This window comes from Myotis yumanensis, unplaced genomic scaffold (assembly GCF_028538775.1).
Source record: "Myotis yumanensis isolate MYYU_CA2020_CCGP unplaced genomic scaffold, mMyoYum1.0.hap1 SCAF_8, whole genome shotgun sequence".
NCBI lineage: Eukaryota > Metazoa > Chordata > Mammalia > Chiroptera > Vespertilionidae > Myotis > Myotis yumanensis.
In genome coordinates this window covers 19,853,357-19,867,825 of record NW_027223759.1, presented here as the reverse complement: position 1 = coordinate 19,867,825, position 14,469 = coordinate 19,853,357, and the positions used below count along the sequence as shown (strand labels likewise).

General features: G+C 47.2%; 1 protein-coding gene across 1 annotated transcript in view; it reads right to left on the bottom strand.

Moving 5' to 3' along the window:
- Nucleotides 1-10,256: 10,256 nt before the first annotated feature.
- Nucleotides 10,257-14,469, bottom strand: part of XRCC5 (X-ray repair cross complementing 5) — a 79,271-nt gene continuing 75,058 nt past the window's right edge. The window contains exons 20-21 of the mRNA XM_070422086.1: nt 11,229-11,303; nt 10,257-10,473 (exon numbers count right to left, since the gene is read on the bottom strand). Coding sequence (XP_070278187.1) covers nt 10,459-10,473; nt 11,229-11,303 — 90 coding nt within the window. The 3' untranslated portion in view covers nt 10,257-10,458. The remainder of the gene's footprint in view (nt 10,474-11,228; nt 11,304-14,469) is intronic.

Genomic DNA, 14,469 nt, shown 5'->3' with positions numbered 1-14,469 from the left:
AATCCCTGAATTCTGCTCTGCGTGGGGATGGAAATGAAGCAGCTACTCTAACGCCTTCCTGCTGAAGAGTTTCCATTAGGTGAAACTGTGCCCTGATATATTACAAGGGGGAAAAGTCTGTCCAACATCTTGCTCTGCAGAAATGTATTAACACCTGCCCACCCTCACCTGCGCGCCTGACCCAGGCTAGTCTCAGGCAGGCATGGACACGACTCTGCACCCAGCAGAGCACCAATCCCCGGGAGGCGAGGCCATCCTTTTCTGCTCCATTCATTTTCAGGGCCAGATGGTGTTTGCCTCATTGACTTTCACTGCTGATGTAGGCTTGTTTGCTGGTTTTTCACAGGTTGCTTCATTTCCTTTATTTCAATTCATTCTTCCACTTGCCCTCTTTTGTGCTCTGTGTCACGTTCATCACGATGGCAGGGAGACAACTGGAGCTCTCAGCAGGTGGACGTTTTTTCAGGGAGCTGGCCAAACCTCGTGCCCACAGCTCAGCCCTCCCAGCTCTGGGGAAACATCCACAGGAGCCCCTGAGAACAAACAGAAAGCTCAGTTTTATTGAAAAACTGCTGATTAAGAAAGATGGCAAGGGCACCAACAACAGCCATGACCCAAAGGATGTCTGCTGCCACCTTGCATAAAGACTAAGTCTAAAATGCAACTTCAAGGTCATTCCTCACCCAAGTGCTCTGTTTGGTCACCAGCAAGGACAATCAGCGTACGCGCCTGCACTTACCATGCCTCCGAGCTTCAGGTGCCTTTCCCAAATCGAAAGTCTCCATCCTTCCTCCAGCCAAAGACATCCTCTTCCACCTTGACATAGTTCTACTTTGTGCTAGTACCAACGTCCCCAGCAGCCTCTGTTACATATGCCCACAGCCCTATCCAGTGGTGGCTAGTTGCTGACTTGCTTTGGTCTGAGTTGAACACCTTGAACATTAATTAGGGTTGCAGTTCTTTCTTCTTCCCCAGACTCTCAGATTCTCAAGAGTGAGAATGAAGACTTACTCCTCCGTTTGGGCCTCCAAGCATCTGGGGAGTGAGCTGTGGAGTGTCTGTGACTTGCAAGGCCTGGCTTCTAGGTCTGATCTGCTCTAGAAAGTGATCAGCACTGGAAAAACAAACAAAACACACACACTTGTCTTACATTTTTCACCACTCCTGTGTATCTTGGTCCGTGTCATTTGCCTTTCTTGGCCCTCCTCCCTGTACTAGTAAGTGTTTATGACATTATGTAACTGTCACACATTTGGATTTAATGGATTCAAAGTGAATTGTTCCGAAACCTTTTATTAACTAGCACATGGTTCCCTAGGCCCTGACTCTCTGCACTGTGGTGGTGGGAGGGAGGAAGGGAGGGAGGGGGGGAGGAGTAAGGGGGAGAAGGAGAGAGAGAGAGAGAGAGAGAGAGAGAGAGAGAGAGAGAGAGAGAGAGAGAGAGAGAGAAATTGAATTAGCGAACTGAGAGAGAAAAACAACCCAGCAAGTGCCAACTGGCAGCCTCTCTGGATCAATAATATTAACGATTTCAGAGACTTCCAAAGAGCTATTGCCAACTCTTTTGGCTTTTTTCAATACTATTATCACTATTACAAGGATACCCCAAGGCCCTTTTACTTAAAGCCATGAACAGAATGCCCCAAATGACAGCACTGTTGATTTCTGCATTCAAGGGCTGCAACCTCAATGCTTCCGAGAGAGGTGGGTGGTGGGGCTAGACTTGGCTGTAATTTGAAGGTCAAGGTTTCAGAGGGAGGGATGGCAGTCTCCTGAGAATTCGTTTTGTCTAGTAGCCATGTGACCACTTACCCTGACCAACCCTGAGGATTTCCACTTGCCTCTATGAAGATGTTGATAAAAATCAAGGCCTTCACTGGAAAAACTAGGTCGTGTCTAAGTGCCTCTGCTCTGGCAGACGTTCTGGTTCCACTCTCTGCTCTATCATTGACCATGTACTCCTCAAGGCCCTCCATCTCTTGGGGCCTCTGTCCCCTGTGACTTGGGGTATGGGAGCGGGAGGATTGTCTAATGATGAATGATTGCTGAGAGTCTGTGGTGGTCAAAGTGGATTCAAAGTGAATTGTTCCGAAACCTTTTATTTAGGGGTACAGGAGCCAGAGGGAGGGCACATGGCTCAAGGGAGAAGACAAAGGCCCGAGGAATCTGTGAAAACTAGTCATTCATTCATTCATTCATTCATTCATTCAACATGTACTTCCTGAGGGCCCACTCTGTGTCAGGCATTATTCTAGGTTCCAGACCAGGGGTGGGCAAACTTTTTGACTCGAGGGCCACAATGGGTTCTTAAACTGGATCAGAGGGCCGGAACAAAAGCATGGATGGAGTGTTTGTGTGAACTAATATAAATTCAAAGTAAACATCATTACATAAAAGGGTACAGTCTTTTTTTTTTTTTTAGTTTTATTCATTTCAAACGGGCCAGATCCGGCCCGCGGGGCCGTAGTTTGCCCACGGCTGTTCCAGACCAATGCAGTCTAAGAGGAATTTCAGGGGAGCCACAGCTATAATTTTAAACTTTCTAGTTGCTACATTAAAAGAGGTTAAAAAAAAAACAGGTAAAATTAATTTCAATGATGTTTGTTAACCCAATATACCCTAGGTATTATTTAAACATATAACCAATATAATATACACTGAGTGGTCAGATTATTATGACTGGCCAGATTTTTATGACCACTCCATCAGTACTTCATTGAGTCACCTTTTGCCTTCAATACTGCGGCGATTCTTCTTGGCATTGACTTTACGAGATGTTGAAAGGTGATTTGAGGAATCTGACACCATGCCTGATGAATAGCACTGTCCAGTTGAGTGAGATTTGATGGTTGTGGAACCAGCTGCCTGATGGCTCTTTTAACTTCATCCCACAAATACTCAATTGGATTGAGATCTGGTGATTGTGGGGGCCACCTAAGCAAGGTAAAGTCTCCCTCATGTGCTTGAAACCACTCCTGCACAATACGAGCACGGTGGCATGGCGCATTGTCTTGTCGGAAGAAGCCATCTCCATTGGGATACGCCATCAACATGATAGGATGAACTTGATCAGTAACGATACTTATAGCTAATTTGCTTAGAAACGTCAGGTGGTCATAATAATCTGGTCACTCAGTGTATAAAGTACTGATGAGGTATTTCATGTTCTCAGTTTCATCCCGAGACTTTGAAGTCCAGTGTACATTTGACATTTCTGGCGCACCTTAAATAATGGCTCCGTGGGCTGTGACACCTGAGGATTTGGATGTGGAAAGAGCAGAGACGGCTAACATTTATTGAGTTCTCATTAGGAGAGAGGCATCATGCTAAGTACTTTTTGCACATTAAATAATTCCATCCTACAGCACAGCTAATAGTCACTATCTCATACTTATAACAGAGATGAGGAAATGGAGACCCAGGAGCTCAAAGTTGCTCCAAACCATATGGCTATTGAGTGGTGAGCCAAGGATACAGTCTGTCTGGTGACATGTACTTGGGCAGATATTTACTATCCTATTTACTGTATTCCTTTAAGCTAGGCAGCCCATGTGAATCTGTAAACATGTGGTGGTTTCTTAGCTCTCAGGGCTGTTGTGGGGGATAAAATCAAACCGTTGTAAGTGGTATAAACTACTGGCTCTATCTCACGTAGGACACCAGGAAAGGGCACTTCCCTTTGAATCCTTCAATTTAGGTTAAAGCCACCTATAAGCTAAACGACAGTGTCACCCTTTGGGGAGGTCCTCCTTGTCCCTGGGTCTTACAGAGTCCTAAAAGGGGATCTGTCTGGCTCCACGGCCACCTGCCACTGTCCCTGTGTGCCATGCAGGGCCTGGTGGGGTACTGGGCCTCTCCCAGCTGGAGCTGTTGGTTCACACTGAACTTGACCTCAAGTAACACCAGAAGACACCACCCTCCACAGTGGGTTCATCAAGTCATACCTCAGGGGTAACAAGTGAATTTAAAATTTCAAACTTTTGAGCCCATCTTGAAAAATCAGGATATTTAACATAAAAATTGATATTTATAATGCCTCAAAAGTTTTTTAAATAGGATGACACTCAGTCTGGATTCCTACATGGCTACCACTGAGTAGCAACAGTCCCTTTCAGAGGGGTGTGTGCTACAGTGGACGCAGTCCTTACCACTACCTACTACTGGCTGGCCCCTGCCACTAATGAGGATTCAAGGGTGTTTTTTTAAAAAAATATTTTTATTGATTTCAGAGAGGAAGGGAGGGGGAGAGATCAATGATGAGAATCATTGATCAGCTGCCTCCTGCATGCCCCCTACTGGGGATCAAGCCTGCCCCCCAGGAGTATGCCCTTGACCAGAATCAAACCCTGGACCCTTCAGTCCACAGGCCGACGCTCTATCCACTGAGCCAAACCAGCTAGGGCAAGATTCAAGTTTCATTTGTCATCACACGTGTGTCATTGCTTTTCATTGTGGAGACCCAGCTCTCTGTGTACGTGTCTCTACAAAACAGACCACACACAGACAGGCTGTGTATTTCCTAAGGCCAGCAGCGTTATTGCTTTATTTACTCTTTTCTTACCTGGCCCCTTGCAACACCTGCCCTGCTCCTGGGTCCAGTCTCTCAGCCACACACACAGCCACTTCCTCTCTAAGGGCTCTGAGCCAGGGCAGATTCCGGCACCCACCTGCAGGAACCTGCAACCTGTAAGCCTCTTCCTGGTTTTGAAGAGCCTTTGAAATGCTAAGCATTCATTCTGTTCTCCAATGGTCCAGTCTCAGTGTGTGAAGGTACTTCTGAGGAGCCAACCTTCAGAAGCCCAGCGGTCCATTTCTCCTCTGCCAGGAGCTAGGGAAAAATAACCGTGCAGCCCGAGTTGCCTTCCTGAGGAGACCACGCAGTAAGGTGGCTAAGAGCACAGATTTGGAAGCTGGACTAACCTAAATCTAAGCTGGCTTGCACCCCTTACTGCTTGGGTGAGCTTGAAAATTTCACCCCGTGCCCCTGCCTTGTGTCAGGACCTGGCACAACCAGTGCTGTGTAGTTGCTATCGTTCTTAAAGTGCAAATAAAATTGTTAGCAGTTCACTCCACTGTGCCATTTAAGGGGGAAGCCTAGCTCTTGTAGAGTTTCTGGTTTCATAGTAGAGAATAAGGGCACGTTATCCCTTTTCCACACCAGTAAACATTCATGAGGATGTGCTCCAAGGATCAGGCCCTCCCAAACAGTCCTGTTTACTCTGTTGACTGCCCAGTTGAGAGGGAGACCCACAGCCCAGAGTACAGCAGACACCTGTCCTTTGCACAAGTGAGGAGGCCCCTGCAGGGCAGCAGGCATGGCTCACCGCCCAATCCCATCCCCAGAGTTCAGGCCACAACAAAGGCGCCCCCACATGAGCAGTGGAAGGAGAAAAGGGATTCTGCTCTGTAAACAAAACATAAATGCCACCCCAAAGGGCAGGATAAACATAGCAGGGGACCCAGGCCAACTGGACAAGAACAGGCTGCCTTGAGTGACAGGTGAGCAGGTTGTGAAAGGGGCTTCAGGTGGCCTGGAAACAATGAAAGAATAGGGGGCAGGAGTCAGGAGACCTGAGTGCCAGGCCCACCTGGCCTACTGTCTAGCTCAGGGGTGGGCAAACTTTTTGACTCGAGGGCCACAATGGGTTCTTAAACTGGACCGGAGGGTCAGAACAAAAGCATGGATGGAGTGTTTGTGTGAACTAATATAAATTCAAAGTAAACATCATTACATAAAAGGGTACGGTCTTTTTTTTTTTTTTTAGTTTTATTCATTTCAAATGGGCCGGATCCGGCCCGTGGGCCATAGTTTGCCCACGGCTGGACTTTAGCTGAACGGCCTTAGATGAGCCTTCCACTGTGCTGGTCTCAGCCTCCTCAGCCAACGAGGGGACAGACCAGGTGTGCATACTGTCCTTCTGGCCCATCCCCCGGCCTCTCATACTAGAGTGACCATGCTTATTACATGTCCTGGCTGACCTAGTCCTGACATAGTCCACTGTAATCCCCAAAGCAAGAACTGTCTATAAGATCCAGGGCCCTACAGCAGGTGCTGCTTAGAACCTCGGACCTTGATTGGGCTCAATAAAAGCTTTTCCTCCCTTCATCGTGGTGGCTTCTATGTGGAGCACCCCACACTTACTATTTACTTATCCATTCTTCCATTAATGTAGCATTTATTAAACTCGTGCCACTTATAACTGGGATGAATGAGACAAGACAGGGCACAAAATCCAGCAATGCATCCACATGACCTTGGACCTCTGAGAACTGGTGTCAAAGCATCCCGCCATCCCCTGCTTAAGAACGCATGCCATGGCTCCCTCCGTGTCACCCTAGCTTCCTGAGACAGGTGGGTGAAGCGGGTACCAGAGGGCCAAGCCAACCTCCAGCACCACTGAAAGCCCCATCACGGCTTCTTGCTCTGGACTGAGTCACAGTCCCCTTCCCTCTCTTCTTGCAAGGCAGTGCATGGTATGAAATGAGAACATTTCCACAGATTTTCCCCAAACTGCACGTATCCTGGGCTCTGGTGTCAGGAGCCTCTTCTTTTCCCAGAAGCCGAGACGGCGTCCCACTGACAGAGCCTGATAATAAATGAGTTCATTACCCTGGCTGCTGGGGCCCATGACAGCCCATCTGCTGGCGTGATTAATTAAAACTCTGACGGCGATGGAGGCGCCATCTCAGGGCAGAAAAGCAATTATTCGGAGCATCTTCCAGCCCAACTTTCCTGATGGATCTTAGAGAGAGGGACACCAGGGAGAGCAGGGTCTTCCAGGCCGGTCCCATCTCCTTCCCGCCTTAGGTTCCCTGTAGAGTCTCCTCCTGGGAAGCCCACTAGAATTAAGTGGAAGCGAGGGGTGGGCCAGATCCTCAAGTTCCCAAGTGCAGCAGGGGAACATTCCTTAGAAGAGGGTTTTCCCCCTTTTTGGACCCGTGCTCAGGAACTCCCCACTTCCATCTGCATGCGATGTGCTTGTCGTCCTGTCTTGCCAGTTGAGTGTGAAGCAAGGGTGGGAGGCCAGGCCTCAGAGGCTCCAGCCGTGTGCAGAGCCCTGCATTTAGGGGATGTTGGTGCGTTCTTGGTCATAAACAAGGCTACTTTGGTCCCAACTGTCTGTGACAAGTTGTGCTCCTCTCTATGCCAGGACCCAGAGGAAAAGGAAAGTTGCAAGCTCTGAGGAGCCTCCACTACCTCTGGGAAGACAGAGACACCATGTCTGTCTGATTTGTGCGCCCACTGTCCTGGGATGGCAGTGTGAGATCCAACGTGGGCTTTTCACTTGAATGAAACCACAGTAGGGACCTCATCACCTAGAAAACCATCAAGTTTGCCTTTGGTCTATGGAAATCCTGTGCCTGTTCTTCACTTCTCAGGCTTAGGGCTCTCCTACTGCCCTGGAACAAAACTCGCCCTGGAGCCAGCATCCACACTAAAGGATAAATACCTGATAACAGGTTAAACTATTATATTTATTTTATATATATATATGTATATATTGTTGATAGTATTACAAATATCTCCCATCCTCCCCCCCTTTCCATCCCTCCTCCCAGCCCCAGGTCTTCATTACCCTATTGCCCGTGTCCATGGGCTATGCATATAAGTATAGAAGTTTTTTGGTTTAACTCTTCTCATCCCCCCAACCCTACATCGAGGTATGTCTTGTCATGCCTCCCTGAGTCTTATTTTGTTGGTCAATTCATTTTGTTCATTAGATTCCACAAATAAGTGAGATCATGTGATATTTGTCTTTCTCAGTTTGGCTTATTTCACTTAGCATAATACTTTCCAGGTCCATCCATGCTGTCCCAAAGGGTAAGATGTCACTCTATTTTACAGCTGCATAGTATTCCATAGTGTAAATATCCCACAGCTTTTTTATCCATTCATCTAATAATGGGCACTTGAGCTATTTCCAAATTTTAGCTATCCTATATAATAAAAGCCTAATATGCAAATAAACCAAACAGAGGAACGACCGATCGCTATGACATGCACTGACCACCAGGGTGCAGACGCTCAATGCAGGAGCTGCCCCCAGCCCACAGGCCCCAGGTCAGCCACGTTGGGTGCCAGCTGGGAGGCCCCCCCCAATCACCCCACTGGTCGCCCCACAGATCGGCCCCAATTGCTGGCCAGGCCTAGGGACTCTACCCATGCACGAATTTCATGCACCAGGCCTCTAGTTGCAAATAATGCTGCTATGAAAACAGGGGTACATACATTCTTTCTGATTGTTTTTTGGGGGGTTGTAGGATATATTTATTAGGAGTGACTTCATTTTAACAAGGACCAAAGCCATGAGCTATAGCAATGAGATGGGTGTACTTCAGAACCAGAACCAAGGAGTGGAGGGATGGAGCTTTTGGGTCTTTGGGACCTCCCAGAAATGAATTGCTATACCAGCAATTTTCCACCAGTGTACCACAGGGATTTTTAAAACATGCAATACCTGACTATTTAATCAGGGGCACTGAACTCCTTTCCCTTAGATTGTAAAAAAAAAAAAGACAATAGCCATGTGGTGTGAATGAATCAAAATTATACCTATTTTTGGTCATATTGACATATATATTATTAAAAAGTATACTTTTTGGTGTGCTGCAGAACTTTAGTAATTATTTTATGTGTGCAATTAGATGAAAAGGGTTGAAAATTGCTGTTCTATACTAATATACAAGGTTAGCTCCTCTCTTTTTTTATATCCTCAACACTACCTTACTGGAGTTAGCATCATTTCATCATATTATCTCACCAGGAAGAAAGTGGGGCTCGGGGGTCCTCCACTGACTCTAGTCTCAAGAGTCCTTCATTACACGGCCCTAAATAGTCAGAATAGACATATACAAGGCAGGACTGGACGGACACTTCCCTCTGCGTTGTTGGAGGTTACTGTTTCATTCTGTGGTTACCTGGCTTGATGGGGTTTCCTGCCCCATGGCAAAGGCAACACAGGTAAGAGCTCTGCAGGGGGCTGCAGAAGACAGGAGGTGGCTGATTGGAAGCGCTTTCAAAGGGTCCAAGAGGGACATGGCTGAGGCAGGAGGTAGAGGGAAGGGTGTGTCACGGTGAAGCAGTGCCCCACACAATGCCATAAAGGCAACATAAAAAAAAAGGCCACATGTCTGGGACCAGACACTGCCCGTGCATGTGGTCTTTTTCCTCAAAATGTAAGAATTCATATAGGACACAAAGACACATACATATCAATAATAGGTAACATTTATGGAACACTCTACAGTTTGTTTCATATCCACATTCTCAATAAATGCAGACACAGATTCTTTCTTTACAATTCAGCAGCCTGACCCTTTCCACTCACACAGGATGTACAATCACCCCTCAGAGGGAGGCCCAGGCCACCGGCCAGCGACGCTGTGGCAGGTGTGCAGGGCCAGCCAGCAATCACCCCGCAGAGGGAGGCCCAGGCCAGCCAAGTGATGGCACCCCATGCCTGTCTCCCACAGAGGGAGGCACTGGGTGGTGGGGAGTTGGGGGGCGGGGGGGGGGGGCGGCAGTGCTGCACAGATGGCAAGCAGTGGCAGCGGTGGGGGCAGGGCCAGCTGCCGGCAGCCAGGGGAAGGAAAGCCCGATAGGCCCTGATCGCTGGCCAGGCCTAGGGACCCTACCTGAGGGTCCCAGATTGTGAGAGGGCGCAGGCTGAGAGACACCTTCCCCCTCCCCTGCCCCCTCTCCATGCACGAATTTTGTGCACAGGGCCTCTAGTGAAATGATAAAATCCTAACTGCTGTGGTAAATTTCTTTTTTTGGGGGGTGGGGTGGTCACTAACATGTCAGAGGGCAGAAAGAGCGTCTTTTCTCCGTGAGGACACCGTCACTTGCTGCTTAGAATGGGTATGCAGGAGACTGCTTCCCCTCCCACCTGCTTACAGAAAACCACCTGCACAGACAGCCAAAGTACTGTGGGAATAAAAGGCTTACATAAAAACAGATATGGGTAGGACCTACCCTACCCATGGCTTTCCAAACCCAGCTTTCTGTTATAGGAAACAAAGGGCATCAATGATCAGCATGAGCTGTGACTGCTGAGAGGACCAGGCGATGGACCACACCTCCTGCGAGGACTGAGAAACTCAGCGAGGGCCCTGCCGTGGTCTCGATGAGAGAGCTTCATGAGGGCTGCCACCCTTACCAACACCCCAGGTCAGGAGAAAGCCCATTTCCAGAAACTTCAAAGCGCATGTGCTATATACGGAGATCAGTAAGACCACAAGCAACAACACACCAATCAGAAAACAAGGACACTTTATAAACCTGTACGGGTCTAAACATCCCTCATGTGTATGTGCTCATTACAGGAAGAATTAGGAGGTTCCTTCCGCACAACCTCAGAGACTGTCTCCAGAGCTTCGGTCCCTCCAGGCTGTTCTGTGTAGAGGTCCCAGCACGACAGTAATGACGATTCGTGTTGATCCCCACACGTCCAGGACCTAAATCAAGTCCAGCTGCAACAGGAACAACATGTTCAGAAAGGAGCCAGGCCACTGCAGGCCACTTCTGCTCTGGTGAGTTTAATGACGATGGTTCTCTTCGCTGGCAACACACACGGATGTGCATTCTAGTCCACCACTGACTATTTCAGGAGTTAAATACCAAGTATCTCCCCATTATAATGCTAAGAGCTTCTCCATGTAAAGCTGACAGCTGTTACTGGACGGCCATGTCACGTGAGCCTTAAAGGCAGAAAGTTCCCACACCTGCAAGATGGGCACAGAGGCCAACACCTGTACCCAGCCCCCTGGCACCGCAATGGGATGGGGTCCAGAAACCCCCAGATGCCTGCCAGCCTGTTTTGTTTACATTAAGTTAAGTGAGAACATTTAAGAATCAGGCATCTTAAAGGCTGGTTTTTATTCGTCAACCTACACAAATCGCATGCTGTATCGCTTACTTAGGCTGAGAGCAATTTCAGGAACTGGGTCATTTTGCTACCACAGGAATAGCCTCCCCAGCTCTCTTAGTCCTTCAAAGAGGAGGATTAAACTGGATAAACTATGTGACTAAAACCACTGAGCACAGGGATTCCCACTATGAAATCACCCGATTAAATCTATGATGGCAACAAATAACAGTGTGGGAGCTTCCGGTGTGTTAGGAATGAAAGCACAAGTAAGAAACGAGGCTATGACCAGCGGCCTCTGTGCTACACTCACAGGTTAGACGACTTCCAAGATTAGCCCGTTTGTGTGAAAGTACTTACTAAATCATCCACATCACCACCTTCTTCAAAGAGGGCTGCTCTCTCTTCATTTGGATTTTCTTTAGGGGCCAGAAACTGTGAATATAAAAGCAGTTATGATACCAAAATGACATTCCTCCTCTTGAGATGAAGACACAAACCGCGAGCAGGGCCACAGGCAAACCTGAGACCTGTTCCTGATGGCTCCCAAGAAGCATCATCTCGATATTTGCTCCTGTGTCTGTCTCTGGGTGAAAGACTAATTCTGAGGTTGAACTGTCCACACTAACTAGTCACTGAGAAAGTGCCTGTGAAGAGGGAGACAGTGACCCTGTGGAGTCCCACGTCAGGCAGGGAAGATGCCTGATGTTCCCACCTGTGCTCCCAGAGGAGATGTGCGGGGTCATTAGGGTTAAGAAAAGAACCAAACGCCCTAAACCAGTATGTCTTTGTCTCCTTTGAAGGGATCATAAAAATGAAGGGTTAGAATTACAGATTATAACCCACTATTCTCCAACTCCTCTCCTCTGTGGGCAAAAGAGGCAAAAGGAAGAATTTCTTATCAATGATGTAAAACAAATAAATAGGTGAGCTTGGAGGTTATTCAATTCATTTTCTGGAAATCCATTGTGTTAGTCACTGTTTGAAGTGGATGAGAAAACTTCTCCCGTACCCGTTTGCTCAGCAGCCACGCTCCAGACTTGCAGTTTCTGAGAGGCAGAGCCACAGCAAAGCCAGGGCCCAAACCGAAGTCTGCAAAGATCTGGTAATAAAACTCAGACTTTAAAAGGGTAATGAGAGCCCTTGAAAACGATTTGAACACCCCTGCTCTCTCATCCTGTCCCTCTGAGAGATAGCAGGGGGGACTCTTTTTCTTCAAGGCACATGGTAATCACATCCAAGAGCTAGGTTTTATCAACCACTTATCTATCCTAACACGAGAAGTGATCTTCTGGCAGCGTGAGTACTTAAAATGGCAGCAGAGATGAGCCTGCAGGAGCGAGTGCTTTTAAAAGGAGAGGGGAGGTGGGAGGTGGGAGGTGGGAGGTGGGCAAGCATCCCATCAGCATTCCTCGGGTCAGTGTACACGGAGCACGCATGTGGTGAGCAAACCTGCCCTCCCACTCTTGCTCTCTTGAGGAGCAGTGTAGTTATACTTTCCTCCACCTAAGAGGGAGCAGTGTAGTTGTACTTTCCTCACTTCTTCACCATGAAAATATGCAAGAATTGCATATTTCTGTACATTCCTGTTATTTTTATGGTGTAATGGATACAATCGAGGCTCCTGAAACCTAAAACTTATAGACTCAAAATATGTCTCTTCAACAAGTCACCCTTTAAACATTAGGCTGTGCATAGCAAATCTTAGAAAGCAAGTGCTGCATGTCCTTCCATTCCCCACGGGCAAAAACTCACACAGTTAACCAAATGGGCACAGTGCAGGCCGCATGTACAGAACTGGGCGGTGCCCTCGTCAGCACCCTGGACTGTGCCATGGTGGCTCGTTTTTCATGCATCCTCCCCTGAACCTGTAACCCGCAGTCAAAGCAACCCCACCATCATTATCTTCAAGTCTGACTGAGAGATTAAGGGATTGATGTTTTTCTAAAGACATTTATGGATCTTTCCATCGCCCTTTGTTGACCCTAAATTGGACTGTGTTCAGTGCTACAGTCAATGGGAGAGATAGAAAATGCTAGCAGTAGGGGTACAGTCTAGAACAGAACTGTAATGCAGCTTCCGTACCATTAATTCTATTTATTTATTCTGGTTAATTATTAATGAAGATATTTGAGGGCCAAAAACAGATAAATAAGAAATCTACATGTGTATTTGCAGATGGTTTATGTCTAAAGATTAAACTCTGCTCTATCGCAGATTCCCAAATTAATTTTTATTTATGATTTTCCTAATTATTATAACTATTAAAAAGGATTTTTATTTTGTTTCTTTTCTCATTTCTCTGGTGTCAGGAATGTAATGGTTAAAGGATAAGATATCGGGTTGGGTGAAGAAAATATAAAGCAGGGCTGTGTCTTGCCACAAATGCCCAGCACCTTTCAAACACAGACAAACTGCAGGCCAAAGGCTCCACAGGGCACTGCATCTTCTATTACCCCTTAGTAACCTGATCCATGGTGGGTGCTTACTGAGGAAACTAGAAAATCCCTCATGCTTTTTGGCACATAGCCCTAAAAACTCCATATTACCATCCCCTCCCACCTGCAAAGCCCCTTTCACGCTGCAATTAGAGGATAAATTGAGACAGGACTATCTGCACAGCAGGATGGAGATCTATATAATTAAACTCAAATGGCACATCTCTGAGACTAGGCCAAATGCCTAGGAAGAGAGGAGCAGCAGCAAACCAACTTTCATCTCCATCCAGCGCTGAGCATCTGCAACTGAGTGTCCTGATAGAGCTGCTCAACATTTCTGCGTAAGCAAATTATGGCTAAAAGCTGGGCTGCTGTCCATTACCCTCCCCAAAGCCCCAGGCAAGGCTGATCTCTTACATGTATCACTCCTCCTCATCAGAGGTTTAAACTGCCAGTGATTTCCAGGCTGCACAGTGACAAGGAGGGAGAGACAGAGCAGAGAATTCAAGGAAGGGCTGGCTTTCTCAATAAAAGCAGCAAAGTGGGTAGGCACCAATTCTCATCTTTTCTTGTGCTCTTTCCCTCTACAAGATGCTGAAAAGGTAGAAAATAAATAGAAAGGACACGTGGGTGACACACTCCTTCTTCTTCAGAGCACCATCACTCACTTGGGGCTACCGAGAGTCTCCTTACTCGGAGATCTTTAGGGGATGGATAAACTGTTACTTGTCAAGTGCACAGAAATACAATCCTGGCCCCAAGCAGAGAAATGGAATCAATAACCTTTGTACAGAAATTTCCAGTCCTATCCCTCCGCAGAACTAGAAACTAACAATCAGCTTCTGCTCAAACCCTCACCAATCCCCAAGTCAAAGGCACATGGTTTCCATAGGGCTGGTTCCAACACCAGCAGATGATTATACACCCATAGTCCAGATGTATAAAAGCAATAAATGTCAACAACAGTAAAGAAAGCTAAATTAGGCAGCTGCAAGAAAGCAAGTGCTAAAAAGCTAATCCTCCTCCCCACCATAGAACTTGTACCACATAATTATTTAGACTAGCTCAGCCTCTCTGAATCCCAAGCCATAGGGATTAATCCCCTTTCCCACTGTTTTTAATATGAAGTAGAAAGAATGGAGGACTGGCGATGGTCCTACAAG